This window comes from Cyrtonyx montezumae, unplaced genomic scaffold (assembly GCF_038088225.1).
Source record: "Cyrtonyx montezumae isolate F1298 unplaced genomic scaffold, pur_monq_1.0 scaffold_3, whole genome shotgun sequence".
NCBI lineage: Eukaryota > Metazoa > Chordata > Aves > Galliformes > Odontophoridae > Cyrtonyx > Cyrtonyx montezumae.
The window spans coordinates 45,393,829-45,415,954 of NW_027072034.1; the positions used below are offsets into that span (position 1 = coordinate 45,393,829).

Genomic DNA, 22,126 nt, shown 5'->3' on the forward strand with positions numbered 1-22,126 from the left:
TTCATTGAGAGATCATCAGTGAACCCCAAAATAGTGCAACGATGCCACCCAGTGGTTCAATCAGCAATAACTTGACAAAGCAAAATCCTTCACAATGGTAGAGAAACTGCATCCCGTCTGCCAGTAAAAACACTACCAGGCACAGTCAAACAATTTTAAGAGACAAAGAAACAAACAGAAATTGGCAGTGTTTTCAGTCACTTGCACACTGCTTCTCTAATGGATATTTGCTGGTTTGAACTCAGAGCTTGCCTGCATTAGCACAACATTTCACTGAAAATTGTGCCTCAAGCAGAAGAGAACCACACTCCTGGCCTGCTAAGATCCTCATTTTTTTTGCAAAGCAGCTTCAAAGGGGTATGAAGGAATGGTCCTTGACTCTGCAGGGATTAGGCAGTTGTTAACTGAGTAACAAGTAAAACAATTTTCAAAAGTTGATCATTTGGCAAACTGAACTGCAGTTACGCTGGTAACAAAGACATCTTCATGGGGCACCTTGGAAACTCATCTATGTTGTAATTAAAACCTCATTCATGCATTTATACACTTACACTGATTTTGTATTACTCACAAAGGCATTAACATTTTAAAATACATTAAGGTATTTCTATTTCAGGAGAGTATGCTCTGGAAATGATCCATCAGAGTTGTCCCAAGAAACCCACCCCCAGATCTATTGCTCCTCTCTTTGAAAAGCCATGGAGGACACAAATATAAAAAATAATAAGTAACTGCTTTCTAAGTTTCACCTTAAAAAAAAAAAAAGTCTTTGAATATAATAATAAAACTGTCAGTACCAATTTACCTTGAAAAATCATTTTTTAATCAGTCACTGATTAAAGTCAACTTTAATGTACCCAGTTGAATAAAATTAACCCTACCAAAATGTTAATTATGTCCCAGCTATTTCAGCTCTAACTTGATACCAAAACTGTAGCCATGAACCACAGTGCTGTTGTGCTAAGGACCAGGCAATGTAGACACTTCAGAGACAGCACTTTTCGAAAAGAAGGACCACATTTACATCCTCTGAAGATATTATAGCCCGTACCTGCATTTCCCAAAATGATCTCAGTTGTTCTAACAGGACTTTCTATTTGGTGGGATGCCCAGAAAGTACAAAGGAAAAGAAACAGTTTTCTTTTCAGGAAACATTTACTAGAAAGCTTCATAAGGTAATACAACAGCCAGCTGCACACAAAGCCAAAAAGAAAACAATATTGCCTGATTCCTTATTTTAGATCCTGGATATTAAAAACATCTTCCTCAAGCATAAATGAAATAAAGTTTACATTACGACCACTCCATCTGTGAAGATATGCTACAGTAAAGCAAATGTCTCAGATAAGGTTCTAATTATTATTTAGTTTCTGCACTCATAGTAAAGAGAGATGAAAGAACATCGCAACATGTAAGATGCTTATCTAGGAAGACAAAAATGGGAAAAAAAAGTCTCTACCCAAGAAGTAAAGAAGCTGTTGTTTTCTGAATATCTCTAATTCTAAAGCCCCTGAAAACATAAATTCTGAGAAATTGAAGAGAAAATTAGTTCACACTGTATGATTTAACATGCATTCTGCTTCCTACTCAACCTGCAGGCTGAATTAAACAGCTTAAGAGAAACTATTATGGAGCACATGACTCTTGCAACCCACTAGCAAAGTGAAAATGAGAAAGAAAAAGGAATTTTCATGCTGAAGAACAAACCAGCATATACTGGCAACGAAGAAAAGAAAAAAAACAACAACAAAACAACAACAAACCAAACCTGAAGGTAATTGGGACATTTTGTAAAAAATTAGGTAGTTTGTAGCCAGCACAAGAGTGGAATTCTAAACAGTGATCCAAGACCATCAGCATGCCCAAACAGCTTCATCAATTAAACAAACAATAAAAGGAAATAAATTTCGGTCACAGTTGCCTGCAATAGCACTGGTTTACAGTCAATACCCTGTGTGTTAATGATGCTTGCTGTTCTTTTCAATTCTCTATCAATACCCTCACGCTTCTGGAGAAGCTTTACTCATTATAAAGTAACAAGCTACTAGAAGGGACCCCAGGATGCTTCCAGTTTGGCTGCACAGAGCAGGTCTCATCACAGCAAGGCTGCTTGCAGGCTTGCTGAATTCTGAGTAACTTTGAGTAACCTCTCAGGGTTCCTCTTCCTGGGTTTGATCACCCTTCATGTGAAAATTTTTTTCCTCACATGAAGCAGGAATGTCTCACGTTCCCACAAGCAAGATGACCTTCCATTGTGTCTCAGAAATGCATCTGGCTAGGTTTTCTTCACAGGTGCCTGTCAGGCAGTTGAAGATGGCACAGTGATCTCCTGTAAGCTTCCTCTTTTTTCAGCTGTGTAATTCTTCTGGTATTCTTGTCAGTCTTCTGTTTACATCTTGTGCTTCAGCACCTTCATGCTGCTGGTGACATCGAGCACGTCAACGCCTTCTTCACATTGGGGAGCTCAAAACTGAACGGGGTGCTCCAGACACAGGCCGACAAACACCCAAAAGAAGGAGCCAACTTCTCAGCCTGTAGCCTTCATCTTAGCTAACACGACCAGGCATGCAGTTCACGTTTGCCACCACAAGAGCACACTGCTGGCTCACGCTCTGCCTGCAGGCCAGCAGCACCCCCAGCGATATCCCACCTGGTCCATAAGCGTGTGAATGCCCAGTGTTTCAGAGCGTTCCCTAATTCTGTCTTCTTCTACTGCACACAGTGCTTGAGTTTAGTTTAAACCAAAGTTTGACAAATTTTAAATTGAAGATTCAAGTGTAACAAGAAGAGTTTACAGGGTTTTTTTTTTTTTTTTTGCAGTTGTTTTTTGTTTGTTTGTTTTTTAGTTTAATATGGTATTATCACAGTCTAAATCCTGCTTAAACAGATGAAGCACCCCGTGCTTTCTTATCTCATCCCTAGGTTCCCCTGGTACGTGTCTGAGAATTTTAACCCAGATCTGTATATTTTATATTATTATTCTTCCCATTATTTCTCTTTGCCAAAGAGGAAGTTTCTTTTTAATTTTGTTTTACACACTACTGAAAACATAGTAGGTAAACTAAGGTACTTTACATCCTCTTTTTTACTTTGTACATCTTTCCTTATGTTGGGATCATTCAGCCAGTTTTTCTAGTCCATTCTTCCCTTTCCCTGCCTACTGTAGACTATTATTTTGATTTATTTATTTATTTATTTATTTTCACGTTCACGCTTTTTCCACACCTGTTTCCCCTTCTCTTCAGCTTTTCTTACCACACACTCTCATGAAAATTCTGAACATCCGTTGGATGGTAATCCAACAGGTCCTTCTTTATCTAATAAGGAAGAGGCCAAAAGAGGTATCTTCCTTCTTTCTGGCCACCAACAAGCAACAACACAGGATAAAAACTATAATCTAATCTATAGATAATCAGAGATTCTGAGCAAGATGCTCTTCTCTAGGTATTCAACAGAGCTGAGTCCAGATTTCATGAACAAATTCACTGTTCAGATGAAAAACTCAGGCTCAAGTGGAAGAATACAGACAACAGAATAAAGCTTGCCTGCTTAGCACTATTCCTACCCAAAGTTTTTTCAACATAGTGTTTTCTAGTGCAGAAGGCAAGAAGTTTTATAGTGGCTCAGAAATATGGTTATCTTAGTCATATAAGAACAGCACTTAGCTGGTGGGTGCAGTCTTATGAGGTTCCATCTGTCATGTCAGACAACATTTTTTAAAACACAGACATGCCATCCAAGTCCTCCTGTATAAGCTCCTCTTACACTGCCAGAGAGGGGAAAGGAGACACGTTAAGACATGCAAGGTAGGGCATTCGTAAGAGAGAAGAAAACTACCACTGACATCCTCACAAGAAATGGAAGAAGTCTGATAAATGTAACTGCAGAAAGCAGTACTATGGCTGGGGGAACCAGGCTATCACATCCGTACGCAAAAAGTCATCACCTCAACTACCCAGTTACCTTGTTAGTCTCCCACTATGTCCAAAGATATAGCCATTGACATAGTCAATAACACAACTCCTCAGGCAGCATGAAGGAAAACTACAGAATGGCCTGGGTTGAAAAGGACCTCAAAGATCATCTAGTTTCAACCCCCCTGCCATGAGCAGAGTCATCAACCACTACAGCAGGCTGCCCAGAGCCACATCCAAATGCCTCCAGGGATGGGGCATCCACAAACTCTCTGGGCAACCTGAGCCAGTGCATCACCACCTTCTGAGTGAAAAACTTCCTCCTAACATCTAACCTAAATCTCCCCTCTCTTAGTTTAATACCATTCCCCCTTGTCCTATCTCTATCAACCCACCTAAACAGCTGTTCCCCCTCCTGTTGATACATACCCTTCAAGTACTGGAAGACCACAATGAGGTCTCCCTGGAGCCTTCTCTTCTCCAAACTAAACAAGCTCAGTTCCTTCAACCTTTCCTCATAGGAAGGGTTCTCCAGCCCTCTAATCATTACAGTGGCCCTGCTCTGGACCCATTCGAAGAGCTCTGCATCTTTCTTTTGCTGGGGGTCCCAGGCCTGGATACAGTACTCCAGATGGGGCCTCACAAGAGCTGAGTAGAGGGGGACAATCCCCTCCCTCTCCCTGCTGGCCACCCCTTTTTTAATGCAGCCCAGGATATAGCTGCCCTCTGGGCTGCAAGCACACACTGATGACTCATGTCCAGCTTCTTGACCACCAGGACCCACAGGTCCTTCTCCACAGGGCTGCTCTCCAGGAATTCTTCCCCCGGTCTGTATAAATACCTGGGATTGCCCTGGCACAAGTGCAAAACCTTTCACTTGGCTTTTGTTGAACCTCATTAGGTTCACACAGGCCCATTTCTCCAGCTTGTCCAGGTCTCTCTGGATGACTTCCCTTCCTCCAGTGTATCAACTGCACCACTCAGCTTGGTGTTGTCCGCCAACTTGCTGAGAGTGCACTCAATTCTATCATCTATGTCACCGATGAAGATGTTGAAGAGTACCAGTCCCAAAACTGACCCTTGGGGGACACCACTCATGGCTGGCCTCCACCCAGATGCAGAACTGTTGATCACAATCCTCTGACTGTGAACAGCCAACCAGGTCTTAATCCATCAAACAGTCCATCCTTCAAATCCATAACTCTTCAATTTAAAGAGAATGATGTGGAGAGACCTGCAGAAGTCCAGGTAGATGACATCCATCACCCTGCCCTGTCTCCCAATGTCATCACTCTATCATAGAAGGCCACCAGATTGGTCAGGCAAGATCTGCCTTTGATGAAGCCATGCTGGCTGTCTCAGATCACCTCTTTGTCTCATATATGCCTTAACATGGTCACCAGGAGGATCTGCTCCATGATCTTCCCAGACACAGAGATGAAGCTCACCAGCCCATAGTTCCCTGGGAAAACCTCTGAACCAGACCATCCACTAGGAGTCAGAGGGTATGGCAACGTAAGAAGAGTGAGAGTTTAAGTAACTCAGCAATACTTCAACAAGAACTAAGGACTTGTAAAGAAATATTCTACTTAAGACAACAGTACCCATGACATTTCTCATTGCCTCAAATTCAAACAACCAACACGAATGCAGGAAGAGCATATATGGATGCTGCTTCTCTCCTACTACACTTCACAAAAGTGAATCTGCCAGCAGTTCCATATATTTCCCAGCAGCCCAACTTATACACCACCCTGTGGCACCTTATGAGGATAACAGAGGTTGTAAAAGTTTGACAAGAAGTTGGATTTTTAAACAGTTGATTTGAAAACAGAATTTAAAGTAAAATTAGAATCTGAGGCAATTTAATCTAGTCAGCAATATTAACAACTCAAACTATTAAACTGAAATTCAACTTTCTTTGGCACCAGCAAACACATTAAGGAAAGAGATGGTAACTGAGGTAAAAGAGGCATTCAACAGGGAAATACGTTAGAAGAACAAAGAAATCAGTAAATAATAAAAAAAAAAAAAGAAAAATGTGTTTACATTTACTTAGTTTTTGATTACATATATCATGAGTACTTGTCTGAGCTAATGAAGCTATCAGATTCAAGCCAAGCAACTTCAACAGTCATGTGCTACACCAAAACATACTTTGCTAACAGTTAGACAAAAGCAATTGTATGTTTTAACGACATATCAGCTTTAGCAAAAGAGTCTGAAGGAAAAAAAATAGTCTCAAGAGACAGACATTCCAAATATATAATTTTCCTTCTAGGGTACCTTAACTAATAACCTGACAGCTGCAATACCTACCACTTTTTAAAGATGGGTTGTTTGCCTGCTGATTCTTTCCATCTTTCTCTTTTTTAATTTCCTTTGAATCTAAAAAACAAGATTCCATTACATTATAAATATAATATTCCCATCATAATAACATCCGGCATAACACAGAATGCTTTCAAACAACACAATCTGTCATTCCAAAGACTTTCTTTTATCTATTTCAGTGGATAATCAAATGTATTTGTAACACAAATTTAGTGATTGCATTAGTTTTCTATCAAAATATAATGAAAAATACAGCATGAAAAGATGTAGATATAGAAGGAGTTGAATAAAAATAGTCTTCTTTCATCAGTCCCCAAATCCTCCACTGTAATTTGGTGAAGAAACAAGTTAGATAGTCGGCTCTGTGCAGGGCAGGATGTGGCACTCTCTCCAGGCCACAGCACAGGCCATGGACTCCCAGGGAGGGCCTGGCAGTCAGAACCTGCCCCACCATCCCAGTTCAGAGCAGGCAGCCAGGGCCAGTGCCTAGCTATGAGAATCTCCTTGGGGACAGGGCCAGGCTGAGTCAGGTCACGGGCTTGGCAGCGTGCCATTGACCTTGGCACAGCAGGGCTGTTTAGGGCTGGAGCCTGACCCTGCTGTGACCTTGCTGGGGAAGGCACTGGCAGTACCATGGTGACATCAGGGTGCACACTGGTGGTGGAGGCCTAGGTGAGGTTGGTCAGAGCCTCTAAAGCATTTTAGTGCACTAAGAGGTGAGACACTTCACCAGTTCTACGTGAACCAGTACAAAATGGATAAAAGCACTTGACAGGTTCCCAAATTAAAATCATTACAGGGGGCAACTTAGCTGCACCTGCTGCAGTACTTGCAGATGGTGCCCACAGAGCTCTAGCCTAGGTCCTTGTTGAGCAGTGGACACCCTATGTCATGACAGCTATCAGTGAGAACCCAAGGGACTCACACCACTCACAACAAGACATCATCACTGCCTTCTTCCTACAGTTCAAAATATATTCCATCCAGTCTCTTTGGGATTAAACTGAATCCAGCCAGTTTTCTACTGGGTGGTGACAAAGTATTAGAAAAGCCTTTTGTCATGTTTTACGAGTTCAGTTACTCAGGCTTTCAAAAAATAAAAATAAAAAAATCATGGTACTGTCAGACATCAGGCTTGTAGCTTACAGAAGAGAAAGCTTCCCAATCCTCTTATTTCCGAAGAGGAAATCCAATGGAGTCCCACATGAGAGTACTGAAGAACAAAACTAATAACTGCTTCCTGCAAAGACCAAAACTTGAAAGGACAGTCATGAAAGAACATCTCCCCTACAGTGCCAGATTTCAAACAAGATGACAGCCTTTCATAAAAAGAGAAATCAACAACAGGTGAAAGAATGTGAAAAACCACAGCCTGGACACCAGATGAGTTTTCACTGACAACTACCACAAATTATTTATTTCCTGTACCAGTTTGAGTTACAGCCTATCTTACAAATAGAAACACTGAAATGGAATATTGTCAGTGACACATTACTCTTAAAATCAGGCATTAAAAAAAAACTATAAGATGTTACTGGAAAGAAATGAATTCCTTAAATATCTCTTTAATCCATGCAGGAAGCGTATTAATTTATAATAAACTCAAAGTACAATCGCTATCACTTGTTTTTGATGGACAGAAAGCTGTTCTTTAAAACGGTCGAGCAAAACATACCCAGTGCATGCAGAAGCATCAAAAAGTAATTCGGAATAAACCAAAATTGTTCTTCAAGCCTCCCCCTGCTTTTATTCATCCCAGCCTTTAATGGTGAAAAGATCACTACAAAGCTGGAGTTATTTTATCTAAGGAGATGAAATGCCATTTACTGTAAGAATAGCTATCCTGTTTTCACTTGAGATATTCTGAATTCACTACCACCTCCCACAGCTCAGAAAAATTTCCCTTAGATGCTAAGATGTTTTGGTCTGGTGTGCCTCTTTCAATGTCATTAGACAAAGCAGAATAGAATTTATGGACTATTTTTGTAAGCAATACTAAGGAATATAAGATCTATTAAAATAAAAATTTATAACTATGAAATAAATGCCTTTAAATGTACCAATTCATTTGCATCATTTGGGTAGCTCTAATTCTAGAAAACTCAGTTATAAAAGATCACTGAAAACAAAATTAAGACATGGAAGAATGTCAACTGAATTAAGGAATATGATACCCTCTGCATATTAATTGGGTAAACTTTCAGGTCAATCCTCAAAAATCAGATCATGAAAGTCCCTAATATTTCTGTGTGCATGAGTATTTTCTTATCATCTCCTTCAGCTAGCTACATTCAGTGATTTATTTCCTTCAATGCAGAAAAGTGGACTCAAAAATGGGAACTTTATTTGTATGTTAGAGACACCGGAGTCATATTAGTTCTAAGGTCTTAAAGGTCATGGTGAACAAAGCAAGTCAGTTTAATTCATTATCTATCTTCTCTGTTCATGAAGTGCATTTTCAATGAACAAGTTTGGGTTTATTTTTCCAGTTTACTTGAGTTTAATTTGGCTTTACAGAATGTTTCAGATCATTGCGTCAAAACAAACAAAAATGAAACAGTGCTACTGAGGATTTAATTATAGGCTATTCAGTTTTCTTAAAAAAAAAAAAGCAAAAGAATGAGATAGCATTTTTAACTAAAGTCTTAAACATACATTTATATATATACATAAAAATATACAAAGAGCTGTAACTTTCCCTACGCAAATAGGTAGCCTGTAATATATATGTATACATAATGTATATAGGTAGCCTACAATATATATAGGCTAAACATGAATTTTTTTTAAACCCTGTAAAAGAATGATTTCTTCTTGGTATACTAAAACTAAAAAGCAACATATTCTGTTATTCACCTAAATAACATTTTTTTCTACAGCACGCACAAACTAAAGCAGTAGATGTGCAACAAGTTTATAACAGTTTAAAACAGTGCTTTCTGCTTACTGATTCAAAACTCCATGTGTTTACATTACTATACCCTATCTGCAACCACAAAATGCTTCTGCTGATAAGATTACTCCACAAAAGACAGGCAAGAGTAACCACATCTATCATGCAAGAAGTTAGAGACAAAGAAGAAATCAGTTATCTTTACTGGCTTGTAAATGTGGGAGGGGAAAAAAAACAACCAACAACCAGAAAAGGTACCTTTAGAATATAGTCTGGTAAAGATGACCCTGGCAGCCAATTTACAGTTCCCCTAATGAAGTCCTGTGTTGAACTCCAGCTTCCTCTTTGAGATACTAAACAAAATCCAAAACACTTCTTTCTGGGAAGAGTTAACTTTCTGGCAAACAAGATGATTCTTTTGTGTATACACTAGCAAGCACCACATTTTTGTGAGCATTATGTTTCAGAGTTGCATGATACATGAGGAAGCATATATTTGTCATTTAAGACCTCCTATTCACTTGCTGCCCAGTGGGGGGAAAAAAGTTCACAGTCATGCTTTCAGGATACGCACAGCTTTTCCTTAGTCATCTTAAAGTCTTCAACTCTAGCTTGTGTTCAAAACGTAGCAGGACTACTTTTCTAAAAAACAAAAATTATGTTTCTCTTTGAGAAGGACAGGAAACACCTAAGAGGTGCAGAAAGATTTACTCTGCCCATGCCAAGCAGTTAGTCACCTTCATATGAAGTTTGCTAAAAAAAGCCCGAGATTTACCACAGATCAGCAAGCAGCTTTCACTCCCCAGCATGTAGGGCTGTGAGTATATTTTAGCTACCCTTCACCAAACCTCAGAGCACACAGCTGAGGTTGTGAAGAAGGAGTAAATCTAAAAAGCCTCCTTCCCTTTCCTTTTGTGCTTCCCCACTGGGATTCTTATCTGCCCAGAACAGAATATTTCTTTCAGGACATTTAGAAAACAGCCATGCAGAAAAGCTACAAGAGAAGGGGGCAGACTTCCTCCATAAATGAGTGGTGCAACAATTAAAGAGATGACTGCTGCCATTACAGAAAATCTATTATAGCAAAAGACAATTATTTACCGAGGGAGCACATGAGCACTGAAAGCAGTTGAGGCAGAAGGTGCAAAGCTCAAGAGAAGTACAGAAACGTTAGGGATCTTTTATAGGGGAAAGCTACCCATCTGAAAGGTTTGAAAAGTAGCAGCAACCTGTTTTCAAAGAGTAGGTCTTTCTTGCTTTACATTCTTTGTTTCATCAACCCAAACACACTTGTTAGAGTTCACACATTTTAGCACTCAACTCACAGTAACTTCTGCAGACACAGTACAGCACAAATCAAACCTTCATATGACACTGCATCATGGACAAATTTATTTTAAAAGTGCCCATTTTATCTTCAAAAGCCTGCAGAAGACAGCTGCTAACACACTATTATTCATTGTAGTAAAAAATTATTCCAGGCAGTACCCAGCTATCCTGCTACATTTTCTGAAGTTACTGAATACAGAACTACATTTTATTTAATTTACATCTAGATATGTTCTTCAATTTTGGAATAGTATAATGACTTCAAGACTGCCACAGGTCAAAATTCTCTTGGTTGAACTGTACAGAACTCCAGGATAACCTGAATTCAGCATACTTACTCTAAAACAATGTCGAGTTTAAACCTACCTGTGTTCAGTACCTCTCTTCTTTAACTTCACAGTATACTAATTGACAAGTAATAGCCCACCACCTCAGAAGAGGCAGTTCAGCAGGATCCCCATTTTCTTTCCTCTGGGATAAAAGCTATCAGGCCTCACCTTTAGCTGTGGTTCTCCCCATGGTAACACTTGTGTGATCTTCCCTCTCACAATAAAAAGGCTGAAGTTGAAAGACCAGTTAATTCTTCCTTTCAGTACAACAGTTTCCTGTGGAGTAATAATACAAAAAGTTAGGGGGGGGTTGTTAGAGTTTGGGTCTTCTTGTTTTGGAAAGGAGGATTGTGTGCGTTTGTGTTGTTTTACAATTACCTTGCTGGTTTAATGTTGCAAACATTCAACAAGCTATTTGTTGAAGACCAGCATGGACACATTCATAAACAATGGATGTGTCAAAGCAGCAAGGGTACATAAGAACTCAAACTTTTATTTCATTTGTTTAGGTGTTTTGTTGTATAATGATTTGCATTTGCAGTGAGTTTCTAACACAAAGAAAGACATAAAACATCCTTTTTTTCCCCTCTTTTCCCCACAAACATTACTGAAAAATGGAAGAAAAACTTTTATGCAACAACCACTTGCATGCAAAGAGTTTAACAACCATCACTTTAAGCACCCCTGGATAAAACACTCCTTCCAAACTACAGGGGAAGGGTGAACAAAACATGGATGTAAGAAATCTACACAAAAGCACAACTGCTCACTGCATTTGCTCGCTGGCCATTACCACTTACAGCAGAGCTGGGAGAACCCACTAGAGGAAGCTGACTGCCAATCTACACACTCTTGAGTTTTTTAGAAACTATAGGGGACAACTTAGTGAAACCAATTTAACACAGCAAAAACATTTGTTTGTGTTACTGTTATGTTCTACTCCAGCATCTAGTTTTGGGAATTCTGACTGCATTCAATTCAAGACATACTCATTTGAAGCTTTTTATCCCTAAAGCAACAAAATCTGCAAGTTCACTTGTCATTTTTCAAGTAATAATGCGTAGAAATACATAGGCCACTCTGAATATAACACCTCCTGTTTATTTCCATGGACACTACAACTGATACAAAGAGCACAATAACACTATTTGATAGAACAAATTCTCAACTACAAAATAGACTTTTTCAACAGTCACCACCAAGAGCTATGTATTGTCACCAGTGATGAACAAGAGCCTTCACGCTGTGCTCATAACAATCTGCACCAGTGGAGGTGGCCCACTGACACCACTGTTGAAATGCACCACCCACTGCCTCACTGTGCTCACATCCACTGGCTGGTCTCCATCAGTGTTCAGCAAGCCTCAATAAATGTCAATGGTTGCCATTTTTTCTGCATGGAGCAATTCAGTTCTACACCTGTGCTCCATACGTACTTTCACGTCAGAAGCCATTTTATCTTTGCTGCCATCTGTCACACAACAACAACACATCTCAGTGTATTGGTGAAGGTTCAACCTTTAGTGCCATACCACCATCCGCCTCAGATATTGTGGGCCAACATCATAAAATAGGAGACATTACTTCCAGAGCAGGCCTTGTATATTCACATTTCTGAATTCCCTTCTTTGATCACCTCCTTTCAAGGAAGCTTCACAAGGTCAGAGTTTATATCAGCAGCAGCAGTTCAAGATTTTTTTTGTACACTTAAGTAAGTCGGAACCTTTTCGAAGATGAATTTTGCCAGAAGTAACATTTTTAGAAGCTATACCTTTCCAATGTTATTTAAAAAAGAACAGTAGTTGAAAAGCAAGAAATCTACTTAGAATTTCTTGAATCTTATATTCACATATTGATAAAAGAATTACACCGATATTGCATATAATAAGAAGTGTGTCATATAGACAATTATATTCCTGGAAATTGTGAAATTTCAGTGAAATTTTGAGGAGCTTGTACACTATGGTGGTAGACTGCATGACAAAAACTTCACACAGTGCAGGTCCTGTCGCTAAAAATAAGTATGATTCTTGAAAGTCAAATGACTGAAGAACGCGTTTCATGTGTCGGCAGTACACGAACGCGCTGGATATTTATTACAAAAACTCAAGGAACTGAGACTTGAAAGCAGTTATAAATAAAACCGAGCACTGACAAAGTAAGCTGGTTTTGCTACGCAATGGCACTCACGGCATAAGTGATCATCGGGATTAAGAACAGAAATCCTTTTAAGCCATCAAATAAATTTGAAATACATGATGCTCTCGTAGACTCCCCCAAAAATTCAAAGCTTTTCCGCTGTGAGTAATAAATTGTGAAAGGTGATACGGAGTCAAAGTAACTGTTTTTACAGATTACTTTAAAACAGTGCATGGTTTTTATCTTTTTGTTCCAAGCACCAGATTGCACTTGGTGCAGTAATAAAGATTCCAACCCTGTAGTGATAGTCATCAAGTTTAGCACAACCGGAGTGTCTGTCAGGACATAAAAAGGATTCCAGCATTTCATTAGCCCCTGCTCCAGCAGATAGGCAGTTTTACAGCATGCCCACCAGCCTGTTAAAAATACAAGGCAACAGAAAGCTTTGAGAGCGTGGGCTGAACTAGAGAAAGACAGGGTATTACCATGTGGAAGAGGTGCTGCTGAAAACCTGATCACACATACAGCACTCGACTTACAGTTTCTATTAAAGTAACTGGTAGGTAGAGACATTGGTCACAGAAGACATTCCAAGAATGGTACTTATGAGTCTCTAACAACTTCTGAATGACAGACAAAAGAAAACCAACTACCTCCAAAACAGTAGGGTCAGTCTGAAGGAAAAGATGAGCTCCTTCATGAGGGCAGGCTAAGGGACAACACTGAGGCTGCCAATAACTTGCCAACAGCGTGTGGTCACCTCCTTTGCTGCCCAAGGTACACCTCAGCCCTTGCCAGTGCAGTAGGCATGGTGTGATGAGCTGGTGGTTGGAGTAGACATTCTTAGATGGCTTTTCCAACCTTAATCATTCTATGATAGCTGAGGTTAAGAAATTAATCAAGTAGATTTAAAAAACAAAAGAACAAAAAAAGACAAAAAAAACCAACACACAAGCACTGAACTCATCATATAATATGGGGAAGAATTCCATATTCATCAACTGTATTAGTTACATCATTTTTCCTCAATTCATCCTGCAAGCTGAGTTTTATTCTCTATGATTAGCTTCCTTCACACCAGCTACTTTAAAAAACCAAACAAGCAAGCAAAAAAATAAAACCAAACCAAAAAAAAAAAAAGGTGGAAAGCATTCATCTCCCTTTAATTCCTTACTGCAGTGTTTATGCTAACACCCGAGTCTCTCCCAGCAGCCAGCTCCCCCTGCGCCAGCCCTTTGTCAGAGGGACATGCACTGTCAGACAAGCCTCAGCCCTCACCCTCCTCGTGTCGCTGCTGCACAGCGCTGGGGGTCAGCAAACAGGAAAACATTTTTCTGTCTCACATCACTCTTCTAATTTTGAAAGAATTACTCTAAGGACACACATTGCTGCATTGCAAAGAAGCCAGTATTTTACAGAAGATATCCAATTGTTCTCAGTTTTCTCTCGACCGCATCTCCATTATCTTTCCAGGCATTCAAGTGAGATGAATGTCCTGGAAAAAAAAAAAAAAGCCATGCATATTTAGGGCTTCCCAGTGCAGGTTTATCTTGACAGCATGCCTGCTCATAAAAACACACAGTGCGGGATTACAGAGATAAAGAGAACGCATGAAAGCAGCCTGAGCGCCCAGCGGATTGCGAGCTTAGCATCACCAAACACGTTATGGTGCTTGTGTCAGGGACCATGCAGCTCGGCCTCGAGATAAGACGGAGACAGTGATCTCCGAGCAGCAGAACCAGCCCTCCTAGCCCCTGAGCAAGGATGCAGCTCCAGCTCCTCACAGCAAGCTGTGGTCCTCTGCAATGACTCTTTCTGAACTGGGAATATTTTGTTTCACCTACTCCTCTATTCACCTGTCATCTCTTAAACACAAGTACTGCTTCACACCATGTGCACAAGTCCCAGAGGTGCCACAAAGAGGCAAATAAACAGAATAAGGCTACAAAGAGTACTGCTGTAACATTTGATACTTCCAAGTCTCCTTGAAGATTTCCTTTCAGGCAAGTTGCCCAGTGAGCAGCCTCACACACACTTCAAAACTCAGTAGCATATACCTCTCCATTTCTGCAACAGGAGCCATCCATAAACGCTTTCATGAGCACACACTGTGGCACTGTTATAGAAAAACAGTACCTCGTAAGACAAAAGGAAAAACAACCTTCCACTCGCACAAATGCGCTGTCTGATTACAAAACACAAGCTGTGCAGCTTATATCAATGTGACTTGGTGCCGTGCATTTCAGAGTTCAAAACAAAATCTAGAGATGAGGCTTCCTTTCATTTATGTTCACACATCTATAACCGGTTGGTGTTCTGACAAGAAACTCAATCCAACTCAGAATCTCCTTTCCTTCACATTCTCTGCAATAAGTAAATAAATAAAAAGTGAGAATCTTTCCAGGAAAGGAAATTAAACTTCCACATTTTCCTGTGGCAGAGCTTCTAAGAAATGGAGGGACCAGAACCCACTCTTGGCAGAGCTCAGAGAGCCTGTCCTTCGGAAAAAACCACAGGCTTCCAAAAGAGCAAATGTTAGCCAGCCGCATATACAACTCAGTCTGAATATTTCTTAAGCTGGTAAAGGAAGAGAGTAAATAACTACTGCTTTGCAAATATCATTTTGTAAAAACATCAAGAAGAAACGTACTGTGCTTCAAAAATTCCTCAGAAAGTACTGACAGCGCACTGCTCACTATTTATGAAGTGAGCGGCACAGCCAAACTTCGAAGCTGTCAGCAGTAAAATACTGTTTGTAAATGTTCCGCCCTCCTCGCAGGTAAGTTTACGATCTGCTTCAGGATGTGAGCAACTGTAATTACACACTTCAAGACAAAAATCAAACACTCTCAATCCATACGAGGTGTATATTATTCGGCACAGAGCCAGGCACTGTACACATTAAAAAGCGATATTAACAAGACTTAGTCCACAAATTTGTCCCCCAAATTCCTGAAACAAAAAATATACCCTCATCAATGTGAACAACAGAAAAGTTAGGTCTCAGAAGTAAATAACGTAGCTAGCATCAACATCATATACATTCAACATTTACTAATCTAACTGTAATATTAAAGTTAGGAGCTGTTCTACGGCTACCGATGGAAAATAAAAATACCTTCTCCCCTCTGCACGCCCCCATCCTGCTTTAAAAGTCAGACGATGTGGGGCTGTAAAAACCTGAAAAAGGAAATGGCATGTGTGAAGTCAGCAGTTCAGCACAGCGGCTGACTGCCCATTAACAGCTTCAAATATTCTTAAAACGCCCGTCTTCCCACATGAAAGGCCGTTCTAATGTTAGATACAAATAAATCAGAAATACAGCTGCAGCACTTACGTTTCTATCTAAGTCAGACTGTCAGCTTTAGTGGTTTGCTGGTACGCATTTGCAGTAGCACCAACATTTTGGTGGATTCAACTCACTGAAGCCTCTGTGCTGTTTCCGGTTTCCTGGAGTACTGTTCCTGCAAACATTTCTCATCATTCTTTGACCTGGCTTTGTTCAAATTCCTAACCCAAATTGCTTTCGTGGAGCAAACACATTGAACAATGTATAAAAAAAAAACAAAACACAAGCATCTTGCACAACGAACAGTGGCAAGGAGCTCAACGGCTGCATGAAATTCTCAAGACACCCAAATGCACCTCCCCTGCCACCAGCTCAGCCTGCCCTAAGGCAGCAGAGAGCTCTGTTTGCTCTCTGAGGCACTGCGCACACTTCTAGCACCATGCAAACACGGCAGGTAAAAGGAGAAAAGAAACTGCTATTGCAAACATAGTAAAGATGCCCGGAGCCCAGGACAGAATGGGATGCCAGAGATCCCTACGTGACTTTCTTCACTCACCTCTGGCAGACAGAAAGCAACAGCAGTAGTTTTAAAAGCAGCAGTAGGACAGCAAGTGCACACAGGAAAACAAGAGTTGGAAAGACAAGCAGAGAGCTGCTAGGAAAGGGTCTTCAGGCCTCTTAGACAGTCCTGGCTTTCTCTCAGCTACATTGATTCCAAGAGACTGTGGAAGCTCAGTGTAGGTGGGACTAAAGAGCACCCCACATGTATCATGGAGTTGAAAATTGATCTCCATGGTCCAGATTTGTGCTCATCCAGCAGAGTAACTAGAGAAACACAGTCACCTTTGGTTTGATGCAGAAATCTATGAAAAGTCACTCATTCCCCTACCCCACTCCCTCACCCTTGCTTGAGAACCCAAACAACATAATGCCCTGCAAGGCAGGTGCACCTACACTGCCTACCTTTCAAAGTGGATACAGACATGAGAGATTCAGTCCTATAAGCACCACCAGGGACAGCACAGTCCTTTTAATGTGAGCCCAGAAGGATGATAGCAACAGTAACAAGCTCCACCAAATTCATCCGCTCTGATACCCTCTCGCATTCCTCCACGTACAAGACTCACTTTTATGAGCTGTTCTTTTCAAATGGGCTTTCAGAAGTGCCCCAGGAATTGCACTCCTTGCACTGAACCTTCCTGCCTTAATCTATGGTAGATTCCATACAGAACATAAATAACAGCGTGTGCTTCATTCCATATATGTACCCCATTAAAACAGTGCTATTCTCTTCTATGTTCCATAAACTTCAGATGCTCCCTGAACTAATGCATGCTACAAATGACCAAAGCCTCAACCTCAGCTTTGCCCTGTACAAAAAGGGATATCATATTACATTGAAGATTCAACAAACTTGGATTCCCATAAAAGAAGTTCATCCCTTTCGTGAAAGGACCAGATCTCCTTGGTATGTTAAGTAGAATTTGACCTGATTTGTGAAACTGAAAGCATAGCATCGAATTATTTAAACCAGAATATCTACCTTTAATGTAACATCTTACTTGCTGTTAGACGACAACATACCAAATAGGGAGCTGAGCAGAAAATACATGAGAAAAATACAGGGGAAAAAAACAGTCCAAAAACACTGCTCATACCTGAGCTGTGCACAACTTTATTCTAACAAATCCAGAAGAAAATATACTTGAAGATTAGTCTGGACATAAGATATCTAGGCACCATTTTACCTTTGCTAGAACAAGTGAAAGAGCACTGAAGTTCTGTTAAAGGTTTTAATTATTTCATAAATACTTTGATATTAATGTCCCTGCAAATAATCCAGAAAGGTAGCAAGAGACCACACGGGAGAACTGCAATAAGCACACTCTGAATGATATATCAGTTTAGATGAAAAACAATCAAATACTACCTATAAAGCAGTCATCTGCAGATCAGTCCTGAACCCAGAGGGCTGATACGACACACAAGTTACTATATCAAAGAACTGCATATTTCTTCATTCATGTCTAAGATAATACTGGATTTGATATTCTGTGATTCTGGGACATAGAAAGTAAAAGCGTCACTGTCGGTGACAGCAACCCCATGATAACGTAAGAGATAGCACGTCCCCTCCACTACAAACAATCCCATTGTACATACCCATGCCCCACATCTACCATGTACAAGAGAAAGGATCTGAGCAAGCCTACCCAAAAGAGATAAGAAGCCTCGTAAAGATAGTTCCTTCATGCTCAACAGTGTGAATGCAGCTCCTGACTTTCCTCCAGATTTATTTTAAAGAATCACTGAATCCTAAAAAAGCTTGGGTTGGAAGGGCTCTTAAAGCCTATCCAGTTCCAATCCCCAGCCATGGGCAGCATTGCCAACCACTAGAAAAGGCTGCCCAGGGCCCCATCCATCCTGGCCATCTCCTCACTAACCAAGCATAAGTACTAACAGGGAAGAGATACAAGCACCTCCAAGGGTCATCACCGCTGCTCAAGCTGGTTGCTGCTTGTAAACCTGACACAGGACAAGGCCACAGCACCAGGCCCTAGTGGCAGCAGCAGGCACAAGGCCCCTTGCCCATCTCGCAGGACAACAATGCGAAGAGCCTACAGAGAAAAGAAACAAGCTTATGGCAGTGCAAGGAGCAAGCTGAGCTGGTCGCTCACCAAGCTCTCTCTTGCTGCTCCACAGCAATGGCCTGCATAGGGCAAGTCAGCTGGCAGCAACACACACACAAAAACAAACATTCATCAACATGTATCAGAACATAAACATTCTGGGACTTCGAATTACATAGAGTCAAATTAAAGTTAAGAGCATTTGCAAAAAATACCAAGACCATGATAGGCAATGAAAATATCTGCAGTGTTCAAGTACAAATATCTTTATTAACATTTCTGTGGTTCCACTTTTGCTCTATTAAGCCTCAACAACTTTACAGAGGATTTGCTGGCTCTTCCAACATGCCAGAAGTCTCAAGAGTCTTGGGCCACTTACAAGGCATGTCTGACATTTTGAAGAATACTGACAGCATCATCCTTTACATTTAAGATGTTAATCTCTGGAATAAGCAATCAGCACTAAAACCACGCGCCTAAGGCTACTTCTGTCACATGGGAACAAACAGAACTTCACATTCCCAGCAGATGCAGAGGTCAATGAGTTGGTCAACAGCCTCCCTTGTGCAGACTTGCTGAAGCACTATCCCCATCACCACCTGTCATTTGTTTTACAGTTAGACTTAGAAAATATGACATTACACTGTGGTGTTTTTAGAGATTATGTGAACATGTATTTTGCCCATCCCTGCTTGAGGCAGCCTGACAAGACAGCCAGCTGCAGCATCCATGGACAGCTAATGACAATGGGCATTACCCATCAACAATGCTGATTAATATCAAGCAATAACTACTGCGGACTCCATTTCTCCTCAGTCTTCCATTTCATCACATACAGATTGCAACAATAAAGCAAACAAACATGGCTCACTCACAGCTTACAATCCAATTTGAATATTAAGAAAGCAATGAGTTAAAATTGTGAGAAAAGGAAACCCAAGTGTAGGTAGCAACTTCTGCCCTTTGCATTTGCTTCAGTCTTTTCCATGTTCTCTCAAGTAAAGCAGGGCTGGCATTTCATACATGCAACTTTTAGGCATATATAGGAATGAATGCACTCTCAGAACTGCAAACTTCACACTAGTGAAAACCAAATTGCACTTGGCTGTGTAATGGAAACACTCTCTGATGCCTCATTTGAACCCAGGCGGCCACTCCAGAAAGCTGTACCTCTCTCTGTCTTACCAGGGCAGCGTACTGCACATAGCAAGGGCAGCAGCAGCACATCTGCCAATGGGAGGAAAGAAAGCAGGCACCTGCACATTCAAAGCAGCATCACACGGAGTCTGAAGAAATATCTTCTAGAACACTGTCACTTCTTTCTCAGTCTTCCCTGCATTAACACTTACCATAGGGCCCAACTTTAAGAATGACCTCATTAGAGCTGCATTTGTGTACCTACGTGACTTCTAACTGTGAGTGTATCACATGGAGCCAGACATGCATGTGTTTATTTGCAGAACCTGAACATTCCTATAAAATATTTATTACCAAGCAACCTGGCAGATACTACATAAATATTGCTGCATTATTTAGAGCAATGAGAGAACTAGAGCATCAACTCTGTCAGCTATGTCTCAAGCAAAGTCAGTGAACACTACTTCAATACTCAGACGTTGTTACACTCAACAGCCCTACAAATACTTCAACATCTAGATTGCAGCTTCAACTTTACAGTCTTCCTGCTTGCATTACCGTGAAACTTCCCATAGATAAAGTAACAACCAAAGCACCTTTAACTTGTTTTTTCTTAACATCAATTCAAGTGGCATCATCCTGAAGCAGCGCTTAGGTTTTACTATGCCCTAAGGAAGAAAGCCAGCTCTCCCTGCCCCAGGCAGGCAGCAGATCCCCTGCACACTGCCAGGCCCCCGAGCTGATGGCAATCCGCAGCACACTCACCTGGTTATGACCCGATGTGAACGTGCTGTGCCGCAGCACGGCTGCTGCTGGGTGCCCTCCTGCTGTCACCCTGCCACCTGCACGGGCACTGCCGCTGGTCCTACACCGGCTGTCCCACACACTGCTTTCCTCTGCTGCCTCCAAAGAGCAAGATGCAGCACGACAGCTTTAAACACCCGAAAATTTAAGGCTGCTACTTAAGGCTACTACTCTTTGAATGATTAAAAACAAAAAAAATCATGCCCCAGCTTGCAGTGAAAAGTCGTTCGCAAGTCAGACCATCAAACCTGCACAGCATAGTGCCGTATAGTTGTTAAGTTGGAGGGGATTGCAGGCCATCAGCTCCAACTCCTCTGCAACGACCAAGGACACCGACAGCCACATCGGGGTGCTCGCAGCACCGCCCAGCACTAAGCTCTACTTAAAACATCTGCCAAAACACACGAAGCGTCCTTATATCTCTTGAAGAGTACCTGCATGCTAAGCCCTCGCCCGGACACCCTCGCGGCCGTCCCCTCCGCGCTCCGGCAGCTCAGCCCCCTCTCAGGCTCCCGCCGGCCTGACGACCGCTCCCCGAGAGCCGCTCCGCCGCCCGCTCCCCGCTGTCAAACGCCGCCCGCCCCGGAGGCCGGGACACCGGGCACAGCCGCACCCGACCCCTGCCGCTGCCTCCTCCACCGCGGCTCGGACGCGGCCGCTCCCGCTCGGCTCCCCGCCCCGCCGCTCCCGCCCCGCAGCCCTGCCCGCCGCCACTCACCGAGCCGGGGGCAGAGGCACCCCCGCCTCCCACGAGCGGCTCCCGCCGCCGGCCGCCTCACGCCGCCGCCATGTTGCGGGGGCACCGCGCATGCCCGGCCTGGCCCCGCCGCCCCCCTTCCGCCTGACCTCGCCCGTACCTGCGGGGGGCCGGGTGGCTGCGGGCTGGGGTGTAGCGATGTGGAAGGGGAGAGAGTGGAAAAGAGAGTAAATGCAAATAAATACCGAATAAAGCACCGAACTCTTCAGTTTGGACGTCGAATTCATCCAGCTTTGCCAGTGTTCTGCGCGCTTGCTACTGCACTTAAAGTAGCGCCCTCAGAAGCAGTCAGAATAAAGTCTTCAAGAGAAAGTCTTCAAGATCACCCTCTGTCACCAGTAAAAACAGCAAAACAACATAAACTTCTAAAGCTCTCTTGTAATTCGGAAGATAAACGGATCTGTAACACCTTCACCTACTAGCAGCAGTTGATGAAAAGCAAACAATTACAGGATTATTAGAAAAAGGAGTAAGGAGTCCTGCCTGCTTCCATTTGACAGCAGTGCGACGAGCTTGTTTGCTGGTGGCCCACCCATCATCCTTCGTTTACTTTTATGGGTGTTAAACTGAA

At 41.8% G+C, this 22,126-nt stretch overlaps 1 protein-coding gene across 1 annotated transcript in view; it reads right to left on the bottom strand.

Annotated features, from left to right (window-relative positions):
• The window catches only part of SCML2 (Scm polycomb group protein like 2), a 67,760-nt gene extending 46,157 nt beyond the window's left edge, over nucleotides 1–21,603 (bottom strand). Inside the window, exons 1-3 of the mRNA XM_065741373.1 lie at nucleotides 21,517–21,603; nucleotides 10,968–11,075; nucleotides 6,234–6,302 (exon numbers count right to left, since the gene is read on the bottom strand). Of these exons, the coding sequence (XP_065597445.1) occupies nucleotides 6,234–6,302; nucleotides 10,968–10,989 (91 nt within the window). The 5' untranslated portion in view covers nucleotides 10,990–11,075; nucleotides 21,517–21,603. The remainder of the gene's footprint in view (nucleotides 1–6,233; nucleotides 6,303–10,967; nucleotides 11,076–21,516) is intronic.
• Between the last annotated feature and the right edge of the window lie 523 nt (nucleotides 21,604–22,126).